The sequence below is a fragment of the Prunus avium genome, chromosome 4, assembly GCF_965620075.1.
Source record: "Prunus avium chromosome 4, drPruAviu1.hap1.1, whole genome shotgun sequence".
Classification (NCBI taxonomy): domain Eukaryota; kingdom Viridiplantae; phylum Streptophyta; class Magnoliopsida; order Rosales; family Rosaceae; genus Prunus; species Prunus avium.
The window spans coordinates 35185279-35207680 of record NC_142287.1 but is presented as its reverse complement, the minus strand read 5'-3'; the positions used below and the strand labels follow the sequence as shown (position 1 = coordinate 35207680).

The 22402-nt window shown below is 38.4% G+C and overlaps 5 protein-coding genes and 1 long non-coding RNA gene across 9 annotated transcripts; 3 read left to right on the top strand and 3 right to left on the bottom strand.

The window, feature by feature from the left end:
- Window positions 1–114: 114 nt before the first annotated feature.
- Window positions 115–2479, bottom strand: EMB3113 (Ribosomal protein S5 family protein). Its single transcript, XM_021970178.2, has 2 exons — window positions 1686–2479; window positions 115–578 (listed from the first exon to the last, which is right to left on the bottom strand). Exons 1-2 carry the CDS (start codon window positions 2372–2374, stop codon window positions 329–331), a joined length of 939 nt encoding a protein of 312 aa, XP_021825870.1. The 5' UTR covers window positions 2375–2479; the 3' UTR covers window positions 115–328.
- A 442-nt stretch (window positions 2480–2921) lies between these two features.
- On the bottom strand, window positions 2922–10935 carry LEC2 (AP2/B3-like transcriptional factor family protein). 4 transcript variants are annotated; one of them, XM_088251896.1, is made up of 8 exons: window positions 10801–10935; window positions 7558–10693; window positions 5238–6951; window positions 5078–5152; window positions 4715–4815; window positions 4552–4598; window positions 4360–4433; window positions 2922–3758 (listed from the first exon to the last, which is right to left on the bottom strand). In XM_088251896.1, the coding sequence occupies exons 3-8, from the start codon at window positions 5796–5798 to the stop codon at window positions 3111–3113; spliced, it is 1506 nt and encodes a 501-aa protein (XP_088108022.1). In that variant the 5' UTR covers window positions 5799–6951; window positions 7558–10693; window positions 10801–10935; the 3' UTR covers window positions 2922–3110. The 4 variants fall into 4 exon arrangements, with proteins under 4 accessions (XP_088108022.1, XP_021825826.2, XP_021825827.2 ...); XM_021970134.2 differs by having other exon boundaries at window positions 10785–10933; XM_021970135.2 differs by lacking the exon at window positions 10801–10935 and having other exon boundaries at window positions 7558–7659; window positions 10564–10772.
- A 363-nt stretch (window positions 10936–11298) lies between these two features.
- On the top strand, window positions 11299–12290 carry LOC110766730 (uncharacterized). The gene is made up of 2 exons (XM_021970094.2): window positions 11299–11486; window positions 11570–12290. The coding sequence occupies exons 1-2, from the start codon at window positions 11358–11360 to the stop codon at window positions 12149–12151; spliced, it is 711 nt and encodes a 236-aa protein (XP_021825786.1). The 5' UTR covers window positions 11299–11357; the 3' UTR covers window positions 12152–12290.
- A 2575-nt stretch (window positions 12291–14865) lies between these two features.
- Window positions 14866–16012, top strand: LOC110766750 (uncharacterized). Its single transcript, XM_088252017.1, has 2 exons — window positions 14866–15053; window positions 15149–16012. The coding sequence occupies exons 1-2, from the start codon at window positions 14913–14915 to the stop codon at window positions 15917–15919; spliced, it is 912 nt and encodes a 303-aa protein (XP_088108143.1). The 5' UTR covers window positions 14866–14912; the 3' UTR covers window positions 15920–16012.
- Window positions 16013–16531: 519 nt separating this feature from the next.
- LOC110766751 (uncharacterized) lies at window positions 16532–18407 on the top strand. The gene is made up of 2 exons (XM_021970116.2): window positions 16532–17226; window positions 17436–18407. Exons 1-2 carry the CDS (start codon window positions 16658–16660, stop codon window positions 18235–18237), a joined length of 1371 nt encoding a protein of 456 aa, XP_021825808.2. The 5' UTR covers window positions 16532–16657; the 3' UTR covers window positions 18238–18407.
- Window positions 18408–18504: 97 nt separating this feature from the next.
- Window positions 18505–21595, bottom strand: LOC110766815 (uncharacterized). The gene is made up of 3 exons (XR_002528211.2): window positions 21222–21595; window positions 20837–20924; window positions 18505–20055 (listed from the first exon to the last, which is right to left on the bottom strand). It is a non-coding gene; the product is annotated as an uncharacterized LOC110766815 (long non-coding RNA).
- Window positions 21596–22402: the final 807 nt, after the last annotated feature.

Genomic DNA, 22402 nt, shown 5'->3' with positions numbered 1-22402 from the left:
TCCTCACCCACAGTTAATTTCTCATCTCTTGGTGAGATTAGGATTTTACCATGAAGCAGTAGAGTATTTTGTGCACGCATTTTCAGGGCATGTTTCCACAAAAGACATCAAGCATTAGAAATTATGCCTCGGAATTCATATCAAGCTGAATGGGATTTTGTTAATCAAACCCAGGAAACATGTTACGGCTATGCCTGGTTTTAGATAAATCAAAAGCTTGTGATGGAAAACAAATCGAAAAAGAGAAGCCTGCACTACAAAAATTTTGATGTATTAAATCAATCTACAATGCAGAACTGCTTTTGCTAGTTCTATTCTATCATTTGATTCACTTCCATAGCTCTTCCATGGGGATACCACGTTCCCGAGCCACATCACTAAACTGCCGCATTTTCTGGATACCAACTACAGTCGCTCTGGCATTGTTCAGAGCATTCTTGCTTCCCAGTTGCTTTCCTAGAGCATTTTCTACCCCTGCCATTTCGAGCACGATTCTGACAGAACCTCCAGCAATAACTCCAGTACCGGGAGACGCAGGTCTAAGCATTACCTTGGCTGCTCCGTAATCTCCCTCAGATCTGCGATTCATCAGGTCAACAAAATAGTGAATGCAAAAATTGACATGAGATGATGAGATGCTGCATTAAAAGGTATTTGGCATTATAAATTACAAGTGCTATGATGCCTATATAATAGATTTAATAGCTCAAGTTTAAGACCATCTCATGCCATGGCTCTATTTCAAAAAGAAATTGGGAGCACAGGAGAGCACTCCCATTGACAATTATTACCTGTCAACTTTTAGGAGCAGAATATAATAAAAACAGTTCCTCCCAAAGAGGAGAATGAAGATAGCTTTCTCTACATAATGTTTTTCCATCTATGATCACATAAGGTATTGGCATTGTAAATACAAGTGCTATGACTGTTGCAGGCAGCACAGCGCCCACACACAGCACGCCAGCATTTCATCAAACACTGGAGGGCAATTCCCAGAGAGCATCCACACCTTCAAGGAGTCACTGCAGTTGATTCAATGATAAATTTTCGACCTTCAGGGTCAACTGACCCCCTTTGCCCCTTAACGCATCCACCAGTGCCTAAATCCTTTGAAATCTTGTACTTAAGTGATTCACCAAAATATCAACCATAAGACTACTCCAGAGAATACATACTACTTCAAGTATAGTTAGCATGCAATGTGAGCAAACTACAAATACCAACCAAATTCAGCTCTTCATATTGTCTCAGAACTCAGACACCAAAATTTAACCAATTCTCATCCTGTCTAACATATTTCAAATTCTGATAGGCAGTCTCATACTAACAAGCAGGGCTCACCCACAAAAAATGCAATTACATTCAATTCCAAGTTCTACAAAATCCAAATGCAGAAGCGTCCAAACCACCAAATGACCAAGAGGATCAGTTTCACACAGTTCAAACACAAGGTCGTCAAAATAAATCCAACTCAGATGTAGTAATGACCATAAGTAGGCTGAAAGCCAAGTATTCGGTCATTGACACAGTGAATACTAGCAAGTTAGGCATTCATCAATAATGAAATAACATTCAATTCCACACTCTTACAAACCCTGAAGTGCAGTATTTTCAACACCACCAAAGATCAAACACACAATTCAAACAAAATGTCAACCAAAACCCAGAAGTAGAAATGGCAATACCTATGAGGAAAAGTGAGGTACTTGGTCATGGGCACACTGATAATGTTCCTTCTAGCATTCACAGCAGACTTTTGAACCGCACCAATAACCTCCTTGGCTTTGCCAACACCAACACCCACTTGGCCCTGCTTGTCACCGACCACCACAATAGCTCTGAAATGCAACTGCTTGCCTCCTTTAACCACCTTGGTGACCCTCCTCACTTGAACCACCCTCTCCTCAAACCCATCTCTGATCTTCTCCTTCTTCAATTTCCCAAAAGCGCCCGTCTTTTTTACGTTAGAGTCCATTACGTAGATGTCATTGCCCAGAACGCTCACGCCACTGTAGGCTGGACCGTACAGCTCCTCGTAAGCTGCGGCGATCTCGTCCTCGGTCTCAGACGACTCGTCATCGAAGGAAGGTGGGGGGACGAAGCCTTCTGGGACCTCAGGGGGCTCGAAGACTCCGTCGAATTCGGGGTCTTCGTTGTCGAAGAAGGAGGTCTCGACGTCAGCTGCTGCGGCATTGAAGATAACAGTGGTGGGTCGTGACGAGGAGGTGGACGAGAGGAAAAGAGAAATGGGTCTTTTGGGTTTGGTTATGGAGGTGGTGGTAGCTGTGAAAGGGGAGAGAGAGAGGCGTGGAGAGGTGTGGAGAGAGAGAGAGGAGAGAGAAGAGAGAGATGAAGAGCTGGTGGACATTGCCATGGTGGAACTGTGAGAGTATGATTGGGTTTCAGAGAAGGCTTATCTCTAAAGGCCACAGCTTGGAGATGCAGGATGAGTCATCACCTCATCGCCAAGACGACGGTGAGATGTACATGATGTTGCAAATTGTCAGTGGCACGTTATACGGCTAGTCGTTTTTCCTCCATACGACTTGTCTTTTCACAGCGAAAACTGTGATTGCAATTTTTCTTGTTATTATTTCTTTTCTGCAAGTGAGATGGAGTACTTTCATAGTGGGCTGGATAGACAATATGCCAGCGCAATCTCAGCTCAGCCCAACTCTACAGCCTAACTCTCCAGATCAGCCCATTTCACAATCCTAAGCTTATATAAAAACAATTTCTTATGTGAAGTGAGAGTGGGTGTAGAACATGTCTTATTTTTAGTTTTCTTTTTCTTTTTTAAAGTCAATTTTTGAATTTTGAAACTTGGGTGTTTCACATGATTGTTGATTATTATACATATGCAATTACCTTGAACTTGTGGAATTTAGCCCAAAAAAATATTAATACGTAAAATAGACTAATTTAAGAAAAAATTTAATTTTATTCCACTGAGGATATAATTGACATCACATAAATAATTTGATTTTCCTGTATCTTCTCCAACACATGAATCACTTGGTAAAATCATGTGCCAGTGAAAGGAAAGTCAAAAAGTAACAAATTACTCAACCATGCAATGTAATGCAATCAAATGTTGTTCAGCTCCTCCACTACGACTTGTCGTCGTCAGTCGTTATGCTGCTGTTATAATCAAAAAGACAAAAGTCATCACAATACTTGTAGTGATCAACTTCCGGGAGTGTCCCAAGGCCTTTGTAGCAGTCATCGATCTCAAACTGATCATCGTTTGCCATCCTCGTCATTGCTCTACTCTGTGACGGTGATGGTGATGGGGCAGGCTCGACCCCCGCCAATGTAGATGGTTGCGTAGAGGTTTCGATATGTCCAGTGGAGTCGTTAGCTTCCTCACATTGTATGTGTGGCGAAGAAGCACCCGTCATGGACAATGCAATTATGGTGTTAGCTTCTTTCTCTTTCTGAAGTTGGTGTACAAGTAGTGCTAGAGATGATGATGATGCATCTTCTTCATCCCTAGCTACATAGATATACGCCGAAGGTGCAGGTATGTCAGCGGTAGTGTTGTGGTTGTTGCTATAGCTTTTGGCATTGGTGTTGGTGTTGGCGTCGGCGTAGTTCGGGTTGGAGACCGGAGTGTTGCCTTCGGCGGTGGTGTTGCGGTTTGAGTTGTTGGCTTTATGGTTGGTTGTGTTGCTGTTGTTGTTGTTGTTGTTGTTGATGTTGATGTGTGCGGGGGGCTTGGCATGTATTGATCCTGCTCTCGTTTCTGTGGAGATGTACTGTTTCCTCAGCATGGAAGTAAAAGAAGCTTAGTTAAGACAACATTAATTGAGATAAGCAACATGAATGATATCTATATGCAACATGCAGAATTAAAAATACAGCAAACATTGACAGTTCAGATCTGTGTAAGATATGACCAGTTCATATTAATGGTCTTGCCATAAACTCTAGAGATTTTCTCCTTTTGGGAATATCATTATTATTATTCTTTTTTGTAAAAGGTTACATGAAGACGAGCCAAAACGCCAGTTTTAGTCTTCTATTCTGTGGTATTAAAGATGCTCTTAGGCTGTCTTTTGTATAAGGCAGGTCCTGCCAACTAATTGGAAGCGTTTCTAAACTCTCAGGCCAGTCAGGTGCAAAATACTCGTGTTATTGCCAACACATCTCCATCAATAGCCTTCCTATTTTTTTTTCATACATGAACCTTTCCATTTGGTCTTATAACATGTACCTTCACAAACTATCCTCCTCAAGATATAGTCTTCGTAATGGAAAAAGATAAGCTCAAACAAGCTCTTCAAATTGTATTCAATTTTCAAAATCCCATTTTAAAATGCAACAGGTTTTGTTTTAAGGAAGAAAAGAAGAACTCACAAGGTTCTTGTCTTCATCCTCCAAAAGACAAATGCAATCTCCCACCTCCAACTTGTTTTGCTTAACAAAGTCGCCTGTTGCATTAAAAAAATGGAAACTCTGGTTAGTAAAGTTAACATATTTGCATGATTGTCAAAGAGAGTGACCCAAAAGCAATGAAATTTATTAGCAAGTGTGTCAGTTTTTTTTTACCTGTGTTCTCTAAGAGGTACATTCGACTTTTGTTATTTGACCAATACCTGTGTGTGTTCAACAGACAGAAAAAATGGCTTCAATTAAGTGGCAAAAAACTCTTGCTATAGATGGGCTTGCTTACCATTAAAATATTAACTTATAGTATTGTCCATACACTTACTTATACTTCAAGCCCCACTCCTGGTCAGAATATACATCTCTGATCATCAGCTGGATGCCTTCTTTGTCAGAGAGCATTGGAAGGTTTTCCTCTGCTTCTTTCTGTGAATGAGATGGTAGAACACGGTATTAGGTCAGCTTGGACGATATCAGAGAGTTTCATTTCTTTTAATATAATGTTCATAAAAAGATGAGGAGAATCATTTTGCAGTAGTCAATAAGAGTAAATCAAATCAGAGTAAAGAAGTTGGTTGGTTGGCCCTTTTACTTCTTTCTCTTTCCCTTAGAAAAACAAAAAACAAAAAAAAGAGTAAAAGGAGTTAAAGCCAAACAAGTGGAGATTTTACAGGCAAACAAACATCACCTTTGGAAGGACAATCCTGCCCAAAGATCCAACATCACTGTTCTTCAACTCCTTCTTAAACATCACTCTCAGTTTCTGTAAAAGAAAAAACAAAAGACACAGAATTAATAATGTAAAGAAACACATGCAAAATTCAGATTTGAGATCACAAAATCTACACCTTGTTATCCGGCGTGCAGAACGTGTAGAGGTGTTTGTTGATGTTCTGCATATCAGTACCAGCACCAGACGATGACGTGGACATACTTCCTCGATCATCATCCTCATTCCACAGAAATGGAGCATGCCTCCTTGAAGATGGAGAAGAAGACTCAGAAGAAGCAGCAGCATTGGCATTGTTTCTGCTCAAACTGAGACTCCTCTGTCTGGCCATCCTTCTCTCCTTTCTCGCCGCCTTGGAGACTAATGCATCCAGAGTCCATCCTGATCTGGCCAGGCTGTCCTGCTCTGTGGACACTACCACATTTGGCTGGCCACTGACCAGGAACGGATACATGGGCTGACCGGCCTGCTGATAAGGATATGAGTATTGGAATTGCAGGCCCGGATTTGGTGCTAGATACTGTGCCGGATAACAATAGTACTGAGTGGTTGAAGGACTACAAGTTGTTGAAGGGGAACAGCTCATTGGTTCGCAAATGGACAACTGTGAATGATGCTCTTGGGGAGCGGAGGTTATGGTTGATGTGGAGGGGATGGAAGGTGGGTGGAAGTTGTCCATTTCCAGATTTGTGAACACAAAGAGTGTTTGTTGACAGTGAGGGTTGGTCTTTGGGTTGGTGTTGGTGATCAGAGAAGGTGGTGGTGGTATCCTGGTTTTATGTTAGTGTGTTAGTGTGTGTGTGTGTGTGTGTGTGTATAAGCTGCAGGCTATGGGGAAGCTGGGAAGCTTGGGATGCTTGGGATGCTGCCAATGGAGAGAAGCCAGGTGTGGCAAGAGAGAGAGAAACACATAAGGGGGTGCGGGGGAGTGGACAAGGAAAGAGAGAGATAAGAAAAAATAAAGATAAACATAAAGAAAAGGCCGAGGAGGAAGGCCAGCGAGTGAGAAAATTGGGGTGAAAGAAAGAGAGAGTATGGGATGGAAGAGTAGGAGCTGTCAGATGGGGTGGAGTGAGTGACAAGTGGCCGGAGGCTGGTGGTTTTGGAAAACCCATCTGACCAGTCTGTGAAAAGAGAACAGAATCAGAGAAATGGTAGACAGCAGAGAGGAGAGGCTTCAAACTTGGCGCCTCTTATGGTTCAAATTTGGCAGACTTTCCTTCTGTCATACCACATTTCTTCCTTCCTCTGCTTCTCTGCCTCTCTGAAGACTCACTCTCACTCACACTCACACTCTTTCTCTCTCTAAAGCCAGCATCCCAGGCGCCTACCAGCCTTAACCTGCAACAAATAATAAGATGGAAAAGTTATTGGAGTGCTATTTTCAGGGATGATTTCCTCTCTTTGCAACCAGGCTTCACGGTGTCTCATATGACAAGTGCCATAAATGTCACATAAGACAAAATGAAGCCCAACATTGCAAATTAAGACCTTCCCCAGAAATACCACACCAAGAACTCAACCTCTTAGGTTGTTATATTTTATTTTTATTTTTTATATAATAAGATTTTTTTGTTAGAGGGTTAGGTGTCGTTTTAATTTATTATATATGTTTTTATTTTATGTAATGTTAGGAATGTGAGTAAAAGATTGTTATAATGTTGGGAATGTGAGTAAAAAGGAGCAGCACAACCTGGTGAACTCGAGGGATTTTGAGTTTTCATTTTCATCTTAACTTGAACCACTTCAAGTTCATGATCTGATACCATGTCTTGCTCGCTTGTCATTATATCACCCACAATGTGAGAAATGAAACCGCCTACGAGTCCATCCTGCATAAAAAACATTTCTTCTTTACAATCTTATGGTCACAGAAGCATGATTCGTTCTATGCAGAAAATGCATACATATAGTGCCTTCCGCTATTCTCTTAAACTGAAAATGGTGTCAAGCATTTATAAAATGTAATGAATTGTAACTGATAATAATAATAATAATAATGGAAGTTCATATTTATCCCCACAAGTTTGTCATATCTGTATACGCTAAAGAGGAAACCATATATCCCTTTGGTTAAAAATGGAAGCAAATTAAACTTAAAATTTTGCTACTTCATGATCTTTCTTTCTTGGGTATGATTTTGATATCTTACCAACTCCAATCCATAAGGTGATGTGAGGTAATAGAAAAACAATTTGAAACAAGACCACAGGCAGAACCTATAGATAATAATCTAAGCATAGAAGGTAATCCAAACAACACATAAACAAACTGGGGATCCTAATAGAGGCCTCATAACTGTCATACAAAATTCACACACAGGTACCTGCTGAAGAAAAAAAATTCATTTATAAAATCATAGCAGCAATGCTGAAAGAAAATTAACAACCATGCCAGAAAAAAAGCCATATGATGCAGTATTGCTGCCTAGTACTTACAGGGTTAGCCACAGAATCACTGTGGTATTCACTTTGACTAGGAAGCTCCATGACAATGAATTGCTCCTATACTCGTCACCAGAGTGAAAATTTCAACTGCTTCTGTTATAAATGAAGACAAGGTTTGATAGCAATAACAGCGAAGAAAAACTTGAATACTGAATTGTGAAGAGACCCTAGGACAACTAGGATTTATATAGAGGTGATAAAGAGATTCGACAAAGCTTCATGCAAACCAAACATGCCTAGGTGATTACATCTGCCCCAGACGGTTATATAGATGTCGATCATGGAGAAAAATCGTCAACCTGCAGAACGTGGAATCATATGGAGGTGACAGAGGTTCGACAATACGCATGCAAACCAACACCTGCCCCAGACGGTTATATAGATGGCAATCATGCATAAAAGCAAAACGCTCAACCTTTGAACATGGATTCATATAGAAGTGATAAAGAGATTCGACAAAGCTACATGCAAATCAAAATGCCTAGGTGATTACACCTGCCCCAGGCGGTTATATAGATGTCGGTCATGGAGAAAACGCTCAACCTGTTCAACGTGGAAAGAACTTATGGTCGAAAAAGACAAATTGGGTAAGTAGATCAATTTATCATTTATGTTCCGTCCTCTTTTAATTTTTTTCATAATAAAATTACGAAAGCATCGCATAAGAAAATGTACATGTACAAAGCTTACATTAAAAGCAAGCAACTGAATGTAGTTTGGCCACCCAATTGGCCTTCATTGGCTTAAAATACATAAACTTATCTGAAGTCTTAACCTGATATAACAATAGAGAATGAATACCAATATGGTTTAAGCGCATTAGTCAACAAAAGTTTCCAAAACTTAAGAGAAGGTAGGCTAAATATGCCATGGACAATTTAAAGCATGATTGGAGACATGTACAATCAATAATGGTGCTATATGGATTAGCATCTCATCAATCTCCTGAAAATCAGAGTTCAGACATGGAAAACATCCAAAAGCTACAAGAAGCCTAATATCACAACACTACATAATGGTTTGAGAAAGTTATCAAATTAAATGAGGGTTGCTATCCAAACAAAAGAATAAGATTTCTAACTTGGTTCAACTCTAATATTTGAACTTCTAGTTATTCTTCATTTCTTTGAGAAAATGAATTTGAGTTTAATTTCTTTCATAGTGGAAAAGATCTGAATATAATGTTACTTATGCTAGATACTCAACAGAGCTAACAATATGAGTAAGACATTTATGATAAATGGCAGCACAGAAATTAGCATTTCGTGATCTCCTGTAAATCAGATATTCATGACAGACAGAAGTGCAATATGAAGTGAGGCTTAATTCCTTTCAGAGGACAATGAAGAAGGAAAATGCAACATCATCCTTTATGTTATAAGGATATCTCCAAATGGTTTTTACTCAAAAGTGCTATTGTTAAGACTTCTTTTATTTCATAAGGATATCTTTATTTCAATATTTTTTTTAATCATGCTGTAAGTTTCAGGCAAAATGCTAATCTTGGCAAGTGATGCTGATTGGTGCAATGCACATTTTGTTGGCTCTAGATTTTGAATTTCAAGTGCTACTCATTGTTCAACAATAACTACATCAAATCTTCAAAAGACAGAGATCTAGACCAACACGGCTACTTATTCAAATCTGCAGGGACAACAGAATCTGAAATCCCATAAAGGAAAAGGTGAGGATATTTTGATATTATTAAAGTTCATTGCAAACTACCTACAAATCATCCTCCTGCAGTTAGATACTATACAGTTCTACCACATTCAGTGAACAAATAATGATAACACAACCAGGACAAGGCATTAACTATCATGAATGGTAAAATGCTATAAATTTTAATCACTCAACTATATGGAAACCTACATATATCGTTAGAAGTCAATCCAGTTCAAATTAAGCAACTGATAACTGAAAACAGAAACAACATTGGTCAGAGTCTTGTTGGCACTTCCAATATAAAAACACAAAGGGCAAGGGATGCTTCACAGATGTGTAAGTTTCCTTTACTGAACTAAGGTAGTCATGCCTCATACTGATACATGTAAATATGATACTTGCAGGAGATGACATGAATGCTATGCAAAACTAATGTGGAACTAATGAATACATAAATGAGTCAGGGAGGGGTAAGCAACAACTTTATCGTGAACAAACAATATGAACAATTTGAATGGCTGAAGATGGCTTCTCCTCTCTTAGATGCATTGCTTGTATCTGCAGCACATGCATGAATTCCAGCCACAAGCACTATTGTTTTTACAGATTTTCAAATTTTCTTTCAAAGACAGTACAATTGGAAATAAGCACTATAGCTCATCAAATGTCTTAACAAAGACTAGATTTGTCATTGCTGACATGAGCAGCCTGTGTTCATACACTTATTTCAGTAATGCAACATTAACAAAGATGAGGTAAACTTAGAAAGCCAATGCTCTAGTTAACTGAATGTCACTATAGTTTTCCAAGCAGTGAAATTTTTTGGCATGCAGGCAGGATCAATAGAGGGTTATAGTCAAAGATTTGTCTAGAAAACTAATACAGATGATGGAATCTATAAGAATAAGCCTGCAATTACTATGTTCATGCCAAGGTGCAATATTTGCTTTCAGATTCTTCCAATCCAGGTAAACAATACAAGTTCAGAATTCCATTAAGCTTCACACAGAGGCTAGTAGGTTAGCACATAAAAGGCTAAACACGTCTCATAAATCAAGCTAACAAATCAATTTGAGCATGAGGCATAGGATGTAGAGAAGTGAGAGTGTTAGCCCAAAGGGGTGATACTAATGAGTTAGGATGTACAGAGTTCGATTCCTGCCAATGTGAAAAACTAAATAAAATAAATAAGAGAAACAACAATTTATATGATAGAGGAGTCTCTTTTTCCCAATTCAACCATCTAGGGATTAGAATATGATGAAATCGTAAATTGACATATTTGCACATATGTGATATTTGAGTAAAAGCAAGAGATAATTTTGTCAGCACCTGAAGATTGCAATTCCCAAATTAACCTCGGTGGTGGCAGTCGTAACGGAAAGCGGGAAGAACATGCCCCTATCCCGATTGGCATTTTGCCTGACTGACTGACTGAAACCGTCGTCCCCAGTAAATACAACTGCGCAACAACCACAACACACACACCCTCTTCAAAACGTGACATCATTTTGACCCTTCACTGAATTAATCGGTTCTAATTAATTTCCAACCTGTTCTCTTCTGTACCTTCCAAAGCAATCTCAATTGGCTCCATGTCACTTTTGTCCCCTAATATTGAATCGGATTGGATGACTCAACCCAATCTGATCATAGTGCCTTCATTTGCTGACTAAAGGTGCCAGGTTCGAACCCCCCGTAATATCTGTGTATGAAAAACCTCCAACCCTCTAATGACTAGTTATTGTACTCCAAAAAAAAAGGCCTAAAAGAATTTTCCAAAGCAAATCTTTTATTTTTGATAGCTTTCTACATGGATTGGATTGAAATGAATGCCCAAAAAGTTTGAAGAAACAAATAAATGGGCTTCAAAACTATAGCCCAAGCACAAACGGGGCCTGGAAGCACCACTGGCATCAGCAGCCACAGAAATTATGTCGACAGGGAGGCTGAAGAAGATGTAACTATCTCAGCTCCCCACCAACTGACTACTACACGTGTCGAACAACACGGCTGCCACCTTACCCTGCCCAAACTCGTTATAACATGCAACCCCAGAAAGCGGTGAGACATTATCATAAACCAACGTTGACACAGAGGAAAAAGAGAAAACAGAGCAACCAAACATGGCAGTGATTTCCCTAGCCAATAATGTCTCAAGGCCTTTTCCTCAAGCCTCTTCCACAATATCTCACGGATATTCCTCTCGCAAAGTCGCCCGGGTCTGCTTCACCTCTGCCTTCAAATTCTCCGGGGTAATTAATTTACACTAACATTCTGTTTCTTCATCTCATGTAGGCATGTTTAATTTCAATGGAACTTATATTTTGAATTTCAGGGTCAAAGTGCGTCGGAAGAGAACAGGGGATATTATTCAAGGGTTGACAGCAGGGGATATGCCGACAAGAACTGGAGGAAAAAGGAACGAGACGTGAGTAGGAAGGCAAAAGAAACCGTGGAAGATGCCCTGGACAAAAGCAAGCAACAAGCAGAGGAAATCACAGACACAACCAAGGAGTATGCACAGGGCGTAGCGGAGACGGTGGCAGAGAATACAAAACAGGGAACAAACACAGCAGCCGAGACAGCAGAGAGCGCAAAGGAGAAAGCCAAAGAGTACGCGAACGAGACAAACCAGAAGACCAAAGATGTGGCGGGGACTGTAGGGGATAGGGTCAAAGAGGGGACTAACAAGGCCGCAGAGGCGACGGAGAGTGCGAAGAAGAATGTGAAAGAGGGCGCGTTGGGGGTGAAGGAGAGAACAGAGGATGCGGGGCAAACGGTGGTGGACAAGGTGAAGGAGGGGACTAGCAAGGCGGCGGAGACGGTGGAAACGGTGGTGGAGAATGTGAAGGAGGGGACAAGCAAGGCGGCGGAGGCGGTGAATGATACGATCAATCCTGATGGGAAGAAATATTGACGTTCTGCTCTGTGAATCGGGTTATTGATGGATTTATTATATAAAAACTGCAAATTGGGTCTTTTCCTTCAACCTCTGTAATGGCATACACTTATTTCAGTAATGCAACATTAACAAAGATCTCTTACTTATTTGTCAACTTAGATGGCCAACAATGCTCTAGTTAACTGAATATCACCATAGTTTTCCAAGAAGTGAAAGTTAATGGCATGCAGGACCAGTGAGGATTATTGTCAAAGATTTGTGTAGAAAACTAATACAGATGATGGAGTCGATAAGATTAAGCCTGCAATTTCTCTGTTCATGACAAGGTGCAATATTTGCATTCAGATTCTTCCAATCCGAGTAAACAATACAAGTTCAGAATTCCATTAAGCTTCACAGGCTTGTTGGTTTGCACATATAAGGCTAAACAGGTCTCCTAAATCAAACTGACAGATCAATTAGAGCATGAGGTATAGGATGTAAAGAAGTGAGAGTGTTAGCCCAAACGAGTGATAGAGGCCGGGTAATGAGTTAGATTACGATAGGATAACGATGGGATAGGGGGGTAATGAATTAGGATTACGATAATGTTTTAGATTACAATAAGAGATTACGATAGGCTGGATAATGAGTTAGGATTATGATTACAATAAGAGATTACGATAGGCTGGATAATGAGTTAGGATTACGATAGGTTGGATAATTAGTTAGGATTACGATAGGTACATTGTTATGGTTTCAATTCCTACCTATGCAAGAAACTAAATAAAATCAAGGGCTTGTCCAATATAGATCTCTACAATTTCTATTTCCTAGACATATACCCATCATTCTATAAATCCATGTGTAAAACCTAATTTCAAACTTAAATGACTAGTAGGATATAAGAGGTCATAATATTCCTATGTTTTTATATTGTTGCCATCAGACTTCATATTTTATTTATAATTTATTCCAAATGTTTCATTCACTGCCATAATTGTAATTAAAACTCCCTATTAATAGCATATCAATCACCCCATTTCTTTTGGTTGTCATTCCCTCTAACATATCGCCTCCTAAAATTGCAAACCAAAAAAAATGTAAATTATATATCCAATAATGTACATATGAAAAATATAAATATAAATATGTACGTATAAAAATATAGGTATATTATTTACCAACATTTTAAAAAAAAACTAGGTCAATTACTTTGTAATTGAAATTCCGTACATTTTTCATAAATTAAAAATAGGTACACAATAATTTATAATAAAAAATAGGTACATTGTATAATTGAAATTTATGCACATTTTTTCAATTGAAAACAGGTTCATTATACTAGGTAAATTATAGAAAATAGGTACATTGTATAATTGAAAATAGGTTCATTATACTAGGTAAATTGTTTTACTAGGTACATTATTAGAGAGAAAAAAAAAAGGTACATTATTTGGAGAGAAAAAATAGGTTCATTTTAAAAAAATTGTTTTCATAAAACAAACAATAAAAATATGATCAAATTATTTTTCATAAAACAAGTAATAGGTGCTTTATTTAGAGAAAAAAATAGGTTCATTTTATTAAAAAAAATGTTTTTCAAAAAACAAACAAAAAATAGATTATCAAATTCTTTTTCAACATAATTAGAATGTACACTATTATTCATAAAACTATAATAAAAAGATTACTAGTCGTATAATTCATAAAAGAAAAACAACATAATTTTTTTATTCAATAAACCGAAACGTTAATCACCTATAGATTACTAATACATTAATGTTGAATTTAATAAATAAGTTTTTGAATTAATTCCTACATCCATTACAACCGTTTGGAGATCTTTCCAAATTCAACGTGTGTCATTAGTTACAACCTCCCCCCCTCCCCCCTTATAACACATTAACTTATAAATAGGGGTAGTTTTGGAATCCAAAAAATACAATAAATCAGATTTTAAGTTATATCAGGTAACTTGCTTAGTTGGATCCTAGTCATTAGGTATTATTTGAAAAAATTAGATATTTTAAATAGAAAAATAAAGGGAAGGGTTGTAGGTGATTTAAAATGAATTTTATGGGTCTAAGCTAAGTTTACTATAAAATGAAATTAGAGAAATAACCATTTATAAAGAATGATTTATCTTATATAAAAACCCCATGAAGAGTAAAGTGGAAAACACAAATCTTTAGTAGGGGTCTATTTTTCCCAATTCAATCATCTAGGGATTAGAATATGATGAAATTGTAAATTGACATATATTTGACGCAACCCAATATAATCATATCGTTAATCTACGAAGTTATCCAATTTAATCCAACACTAGATACTAAAAATGACCTAAAAGAATTTTTCAAAGCATATCTTTTATTTTTGATGGCTTTTTACATACTGTTCTCAATTTTTCATTGTTAGTCTGTCTTTATTTCATCAGTGGTGGTGTTGTCTATTAATTTTTTTTGAAGAAACAAATAAATGGGCTTCAAAAATAACTTGAGCTAGCGTTACAAATATAGCCCATAACACAAATGACCTTACCATTTCGGGCTGTCCAAGATTTGATGTGGCCCATATTAAGATTCTATCATCGGACTATTTAAGAAAGAGGATGTTACATGTGTAACTACCTCAGCTCCCCACTAATTGACTATCACACGTGTCGAACAGCACAGCTGCCACCTTTGTCTGGCCAAACTCGTTATAACATGCAACTCCGGAGAGCGGTGAGATATGATTAGCAACCAACGTTGACACAGAAGAAGAGAAAAGAGAAAGTAAAACAGAGCAACCAAACATGGCAGTGATTTCCCTAGCAAGAAATGTCGTCTTCAACCTCTCGAGGTCTTTTCCTCAAGCCTCTTCCTCAATCTCTCTCAGATATTCCTCTCGGAAAGTCTCCCGGGTCTGCTTCACCTCTGCCTCCAAATTCTCCGAGGTTATTAATTAATTAATTAACGCTAACACTCTGTTCCTTCATCTCATGTGTATAGGCATGTTTAATTTCAATGGAACTTATATTTTGAATTTCAGTGTCGAAATGCGGCGGAAGAGAACAGGGGAGATTCAAGGGTTGACAGCAGCGGCTTTGCCGACAAGAACTGGAAGAACAAGGAACGAGAGTACGGGTCTGTTGACGTGAGTAGGAAGGCAAAAGAACCCATGGAAGAAGGTCTGGAAAAAAGCAAACAAAAAGCAGAGGAAGTGAAAGACACAACCAAGGAGTATGCACAGGAAGCGAAAGAGAAGACAAAGGGCGCAGCGGAGATGGTGGCAGAGAAGGCAAAACAGGGAACAAACAGAGCAGCCGAGACAGCAGAGAGCGCCAAGGAGAAAGCCAAAGACTACTCGTACGAGACAAAAAAGAAGACCAAAGATATGGCGGAGACTGTAGCGGATAAGGCAAAAGAGGGGACTTACAAGGCCGCAGAGACGGCGGAGACGGCAAAGAAGAAGGCGAAAGAGGGCGCATGGGGGGTGAAGGAGAAAACAGAGGATGTAGCCGAAACGGGGGCGGAGAAGGTGAAGGAGGGGACGAGCAAGGCGGCAGAGACGGCGAAGGATACAGTGAAGGGGGCGTGGGGTGCGGTGAGGGAGACAGGGCAGAAGATTAAGGAGACGGTGGTTGGGGAGCCTGATGAGGAGGTGGGGGTTGGGGTTTTGGATGAGGACACTAGAGACAGTGAAGATGAAATTCATGTTGATGTTGATGGTGATGGTGTGGCGGAAGGGAAGGTGGTGGGTGCGGATGTTGTGGAACGCAGGCGGCGTGCTGCCAATCCTGATGGGAAGAAGAAATATTGATGTTCTGATCTGTGAATCTGGTTATTAATGGTGGATTTAGGTTCTCTGCTTTTGCAGAATGTGCATTCTAATAAATCTAAACCGTTCAAATAATCCAGTTTTGACTTCTCCATATCATCAGCATAGTTCATCTTTTTGTAAAATCAGCAAGAACTGATAATAACCCATTGAATCAGTTTCTTGTTCACAGTGAGATGTGTTAGCCTTTACATTTACCATCATCCTAAATAGAAAGACTTATCTGTTGAATTGAAAGCAAACTCATCATAAACTCATTTGCTTAGTGTCCACTAAACATAATTAGTCACTAGAATATTTTAATTAGTCTCTAATCAGCTAGTTAGGTGAATTAAATGACTTCCAGCAGCAACGAACCATAATAAGCCCATGTGCCATTATAAAAACCTGTCGTTTTGTTCTGTACATTAATCCAGACGACATGTTAAAATGGGCCAAATAGTGTCGCTGGATTTCTGTAACTAAGTGATGTGTTTTAATCTTCACCGTTGGTTGGAACTTGAAACCAACGGTCAAGATGCGCAACAGAACCCCACCTGTTTATAAACCCCCTCTGGCTCTGACTTCAGGCGCCAAACCAGAACCATTTAACGAACTAAACAGTCGATTTTTCCCATTACACCGTAGAGTTGTAAGTTCTTTCTCCACCGCCTTCAGAGAATCCAAAATCAAGTATCGATTTCTTTTCGAGGGTTGATAGTTTTCTTGGTAAGAATTATCATGGAAAACGACAACAATTCTGATATGACAGAAGGAAGTGGAGTCACGAATCAAGATTCTCTCAGTCTTTCGCTTGAAGCTCTTCAAGCGACATCAGACTTGAACAAATCAACCATGGAAGATGAGGGAAGCACATCGGTTTTGAGTGTTCTGAAATTGGTAAATTCAATGTCCTTCAATCCTCATCTTGATTCTGATATTTCTGATTATGAAGGAGTTAAAAAAGATTTGGATTTTGAGTTTATAATCAGAAAAGATGAAAAGCAGATGGTGGGTTTGGATCATCATAATGTGAAATCAGTGTTATTTAATGACAAAATGGTGGGTTCGGATGAGATTTTGGGTTCATTGTCAGTGTGTGGAAAAGAAAAGAACCTCAAGAATCTTGTTCTTGAATTTGCTGAGAAAGAAAACAATGGTTTTGGTTCAGGGTCGAGATCATGTTGTAGTAAAGGGGTTGAAGCTTTTGAGTTTATAATCAAAAGAAAAGATGTCATGAGAGCACATCATCTTGAACTGGAGGCTATTGGCCTGAAGAAAGAGGTTGCAACCCGTGGCATTCCATTCTGGTATGTTATACTTAAAGAGCATTTGTAAATTGTAACATATGTAGCTTGCTAATGGCTCTTTTACAGTCATTATACGTACATTGTAATGATGGATGAGTTAATTTGTTTGCAGTCATTATTATTTTCCATTGGTTTCGTGGATAACCTGCTACTTATAGTTAATTATTAATTTAATTTTTGGTAATAGTTATTAATTTAATTTAATGTAGGCATGTGAATCATTTAATTAAGAGGAGTTGGAGCATGAAGATATGGAGGGCATCATTGAATGGCATGATTGAAGAAGATGAAGATATGGATGTAGACCCTGAGGCTACTGCCAGTGAGAGTGACGATGACATGGATTTTACTGACAGTGGAAATGAAGGAGAAGGTGATCCTGGGGATGAAGGAGGAGTTGACGGTCAGAGCAAAAAGGTAGCAGTTATTAGGCTATATCAGGAAGAAGAATACATCTGTGGGGAACTAAAGATCAATGACTACCATAACGCACATCAGTTGGAAGAGTCAGTTTACAATCTTGTTCTGGAAACAAGGGCAATATTTCGCGAGCGATACCACACGCCATTGACCACTGAGTATATCCTGAGGTATCGAAGAGAGAATAGTCCACAAAATTGGACAGACCTTGCTATATTCGAAATGGATTGGGAGGAAGTTGCTGCGTGCCTATTTGTTGTTAATGCCATAGATAACACTGAAGATCATTTAGACCATTACTATGTACCAGTGTTTAGGAGGTCAGTTGACGGAGCATCCCAAAAAATTGGGCATTTGTACCCTTGCGACTATAGGGATGCAGAGGAGTTGGAGCGTGCCAGTAAACATGTCCTCATCAAACATGGTGTTTTAGACATAATGGAGTACAGTTTCCAGTATTATGGAGAAGGGAATGAAGAACTCCACATGTTTGAATTGGATTGGCAGCAGGTTCTTGAACTTGACCTCCTATTACGTGTGTACGCCATACATAACGTTCCAAAGGAAGGAGATGGAGATGATGGTGTGTAGTGCTTATGGTAAGCTAGTGCCATCTCTAATCATCCTGTGGTGTGAAGGACTTTTGTTTCATTGAAATGCCTCATGTGGAGGAATTAAAATACATGTAAAGTGATGTACTGGTGCTTAATGTGCTCACTATTGGTGCAAAGATGATGTGTTTTTCCAATATGCAGTTCATTCCACATTATCTCTAAACGAGTCAAACTTACTTAACGAGCTTCTTGTTAGTGTTTAATCTTTGAACATCATACTTTACTATAATTTCATAATCTTCCATTACAAGCATCGACATCGGGATGCACACAATGTGTAATTAACAAGTAATCCCAAAGTTCATTTTAGACACATTTTCTTTATATATATAGATAATAATGAAAGCCTTTTGTACAATTTCCATACACGTTTTGCAAAGAAAATAATGTGATCTCCATTTAACCATGGGGCAGAACGGGTACATAATCTGATTTCGTGTTTGGGTCAGGGTCAGTGTAATATTCAACCCTCAATTCAAGGAGAGATCATTCAAAGTTGCCATTCTATTAGAGAATGAGTCGTTGTCCTTCATGGCTTATTTGCAACATAAGCAAAAGCTTTGTGGTTCATTATATGATATAACCCCTGCTTTCTGCTTTGAGGCTTTGAGGCTTTGAGGCTTTGAGGCTTTGAGCTGACGCATTCACATGCACATTGCAATGCAAGTGTGGTCTGCAACACCAACAACAGGGTAAGCAATTTACAGCTTAAATTTGCATGTCAATTCATACTTGCTTACCAAAAAAATAATAAACCAGGACTTATTATATCTACTATTATGTAACTAGAAGTAACTTGGAGGGAGCACAATTTATCTGAGTCCAATCGAAAGATTTCTGTTGCTTCACTTAGCTTTTGGTAATGCTACATATATTGCTTGTAAGTTTAGGAAAATTCCCCTGCAAAGGCCAGCCAGTTTGTTAATGAATTGGGATAAGATATCAGGAACCAAAAAACATGTATATTATAGACGAAAAAGGGGAGTAAGCTTATAGCTTGTACCATCCAAAAGCAACCAAGCTGTGGAAGACGACACAGAGATGGAGTGGCACATACTAGTGATTTATCCAACCCAGAACAGGCCAGAACATCATTTTCATTCATCAAGGTTTAAAATGTGTTATGTTTCCTGATAATGTGATAATGTCTTAGTACAAAAAAATCACAACGGAGACAGAATTATACCGTCCACGATGTGTATTTCACTGACGGGTAGTCCTTAATTTTATTCTTCACATGCAACCAGGGTCTTCCTGCGTTTCACACAATAAGCAGCAAAGTCCACATGCTAACATGCCTCTTTCAGGCTGACTTTGAAACTTTCAGAGTTGTTTGACTAATAATATTATAATCTGATATACAAATCATGCAACGCTTAGATCTTAATCAAATTTAAGGGCTGATAGGAACTGCTGTATTTCTCGCATGCCAACATGTCAAACATAAACAATTGATGATCACAAGTTTTGACATATTATATACTTACCTTCCACAACCAAGACATAGTAATTTGATTAGGAATTTTAGAACGACCAATGAATTCTTCTTTATGAGCACAACCTTTTTGGTTTAAGAAGAGGAAGAGATCAGAAGTTATGGCACTTAAATAACGATGGCTATAATTAATATGAAGTGTATAGGATGGATTTCTCAACAAAAACCAGAGCGTGAAGGCAAGTAGAGTAGCCTTACCTTCCTGGCTACTGTTTTTGAATCCTTCTTCCCTTTGAAAATCTTATCAAGTAGTAAATGCAGGAAATGCCCAAATGGTCCAAGATAAACAGCTCCAAAAAGCTGCACGCAGAAATGCAAGGTTATAATGGAAAACACATGTAATATTACTTATACACATCAAAATTGACATATTAGCAATAGACAATTGTGTTTATAGCAAAAATTATAAAGTCTTCTTTCTTTCAGCACATTAATACTTTTAGGGCCAAGCTAATAGAGTCCTGAAGATCCACCCAAACTTCTTACAGAATCTTCTCACAAAAACAAAACCGTACAAATCACCCAATAATGATTGTAATTATGATGCATAATGAGTTTTAGTCATCATCCCTGACAACAATGCTGTTTATTTTGCATTTTATCATGTTACTGGAATATTTTATGTTTGCTACACTAGTTTGTAAAAGGGGTTCGTGATATTATCTTCTTTAAGTGCATGCCTTAATACAAAAACCTAGGTCAGGGGTGTGATATGCAGGGTGAGGTTATAGGCATCCACCTAATTGAAATGCACTGCAGTGTAATCATGTGCATATGTGTTATGTTGGTCTTTCAGACCAAATCTAGCTGATAACGTATTCTAATTAAGGTCGAACAATGGTTATGAGTTTAGGCAAATGAAATGTGTGAGTGTGTGACAAGATCTAACAGAAAGAGCATCAGTAAGCTACAGTTGGGAATTGGGATTTTTCCATTCATTTAGCTTAACTGCTTAGTACCCAATTATACAGAATAGAAGAAAGGAAAACACAGTTGCGAGCGCACACATACACAAATCAAATATACAAAATCTTCTGTGTAATTGGAAAACCAAGAAACCAAAATAAAATGGGGACCTTACCACTTTGAGAAGCAGACGTCTTAACTGACGTTTCTGAATCCCGGTGAGCTTCCGAGACACTATGTCACTGATCGCTGACAAAACCCCACTGTAATTGCCAGTTGGAAAAAGAAAAGAAGGTATCACCAAAAATTCCCAATTAACAACATTTGATGGCTAGGACCTCAGAGTAACTAAATTATCACAAGCACATGTCATAATTGAGTTTAAAAGATAATATCTTTGAAAACCCAGATGAGAAACAACCTAAACTTTCAGAAATTCTATTCTTTTTTAGCTTCCTCTTTCTGGAACTAAGCAGGGGTTTAAACGGAAAACAGAGAAAATCAAGGTAAACCCTTTACAAAACAACCCAAGTGAGATTAACAGAGACATGGGATTTGACCTTAGTTCTGAGACGATGATGCTGATGCTGAAGCAAGTACTGCTGCAACCCCCTCTTTGCAATCGAACCCATGCTTTCCTTGTTACAACAAAGTCTTCCAATGGCAATTCTTGAGAGGAACTTAACTGTTTGCGCTTTTCAGTTTATAGTTTGGAGTGAAATATCTGAGGCATTTAACTGTTAAACTTAAGACTGCGAGTCAGAGACGTTTGTATTGTAATTTCTAATTTGAATGGTCTTGCATTGAAACCTTCCCCAAGCTTAATGTGGACTGATGTTTTATTTTGAATTTCATATGCAAAGTAGAGAGACTGGTCGTGTCATGTGAGTATCATATGGTATATGGTTTAGGGTTTACATGTCAAGAATGCTCAAATTACCTCATTGAAGTGGGATTTTCTGAGTCAAAGGGAGCCTTGGAATGTATTTAAAAACAAAACCACATCATGGCAAGAAGACAAGGAGGAGACAAATGCTAAAGGCTTTCGCAAAAGGTGGAGTTTAACATTGAAGTGTGAGTTGGAAAGGAGGAGAGAAGGATGGGCAAAAGGAAATGAATGTGCATCAGACATTCACTGAAGATTAGATTCTTTTAGGCATTCACTGAAGATTAGATTCTTTTTACAGAGAATAGAGCAAAGAATTGGAGATTGGAGCTAGAGAGGGAAGACAATGTGCAGCCAACCAAGAAGTGGAAGAAGATTTCCACCATTGAAGACCTTGAGCTTCCATCACTTTCACAAAATATGTAAACTCTTTCTAGTTATATTTTGAATTTGTGTTTGAAATAAGTATGATGAACTAATCTTCATAGCTAGGGCTTAGGTTGAAGCCCTAAACATGAAGACTCTATTGTTTTGATGCTTGAGTGTATGAAGTTCTAGATATTGTTGATGAATTCCCATTCATTAAAATAATCTATCCTTGATGTATGTTTTCTCTTTGATTGATCACCTTCGAAAGCATGCTTCTTGAGGTTGTTGGGATTATATGTACCCTCAGGTCTTCCTAAGTAACAAATTGATGAAGTAAGGATCATCCATATGAATTGGTTTCTTGAATGCCTAATGTAAACATCATACTATTAGGGTTCTTGTGATGTTCATATTCTCTTTGAACTTAATGGGTTTTTCTTGTAATTAAATCAAAGTACTAAGCACACCTAGATTGATTATAGGGAA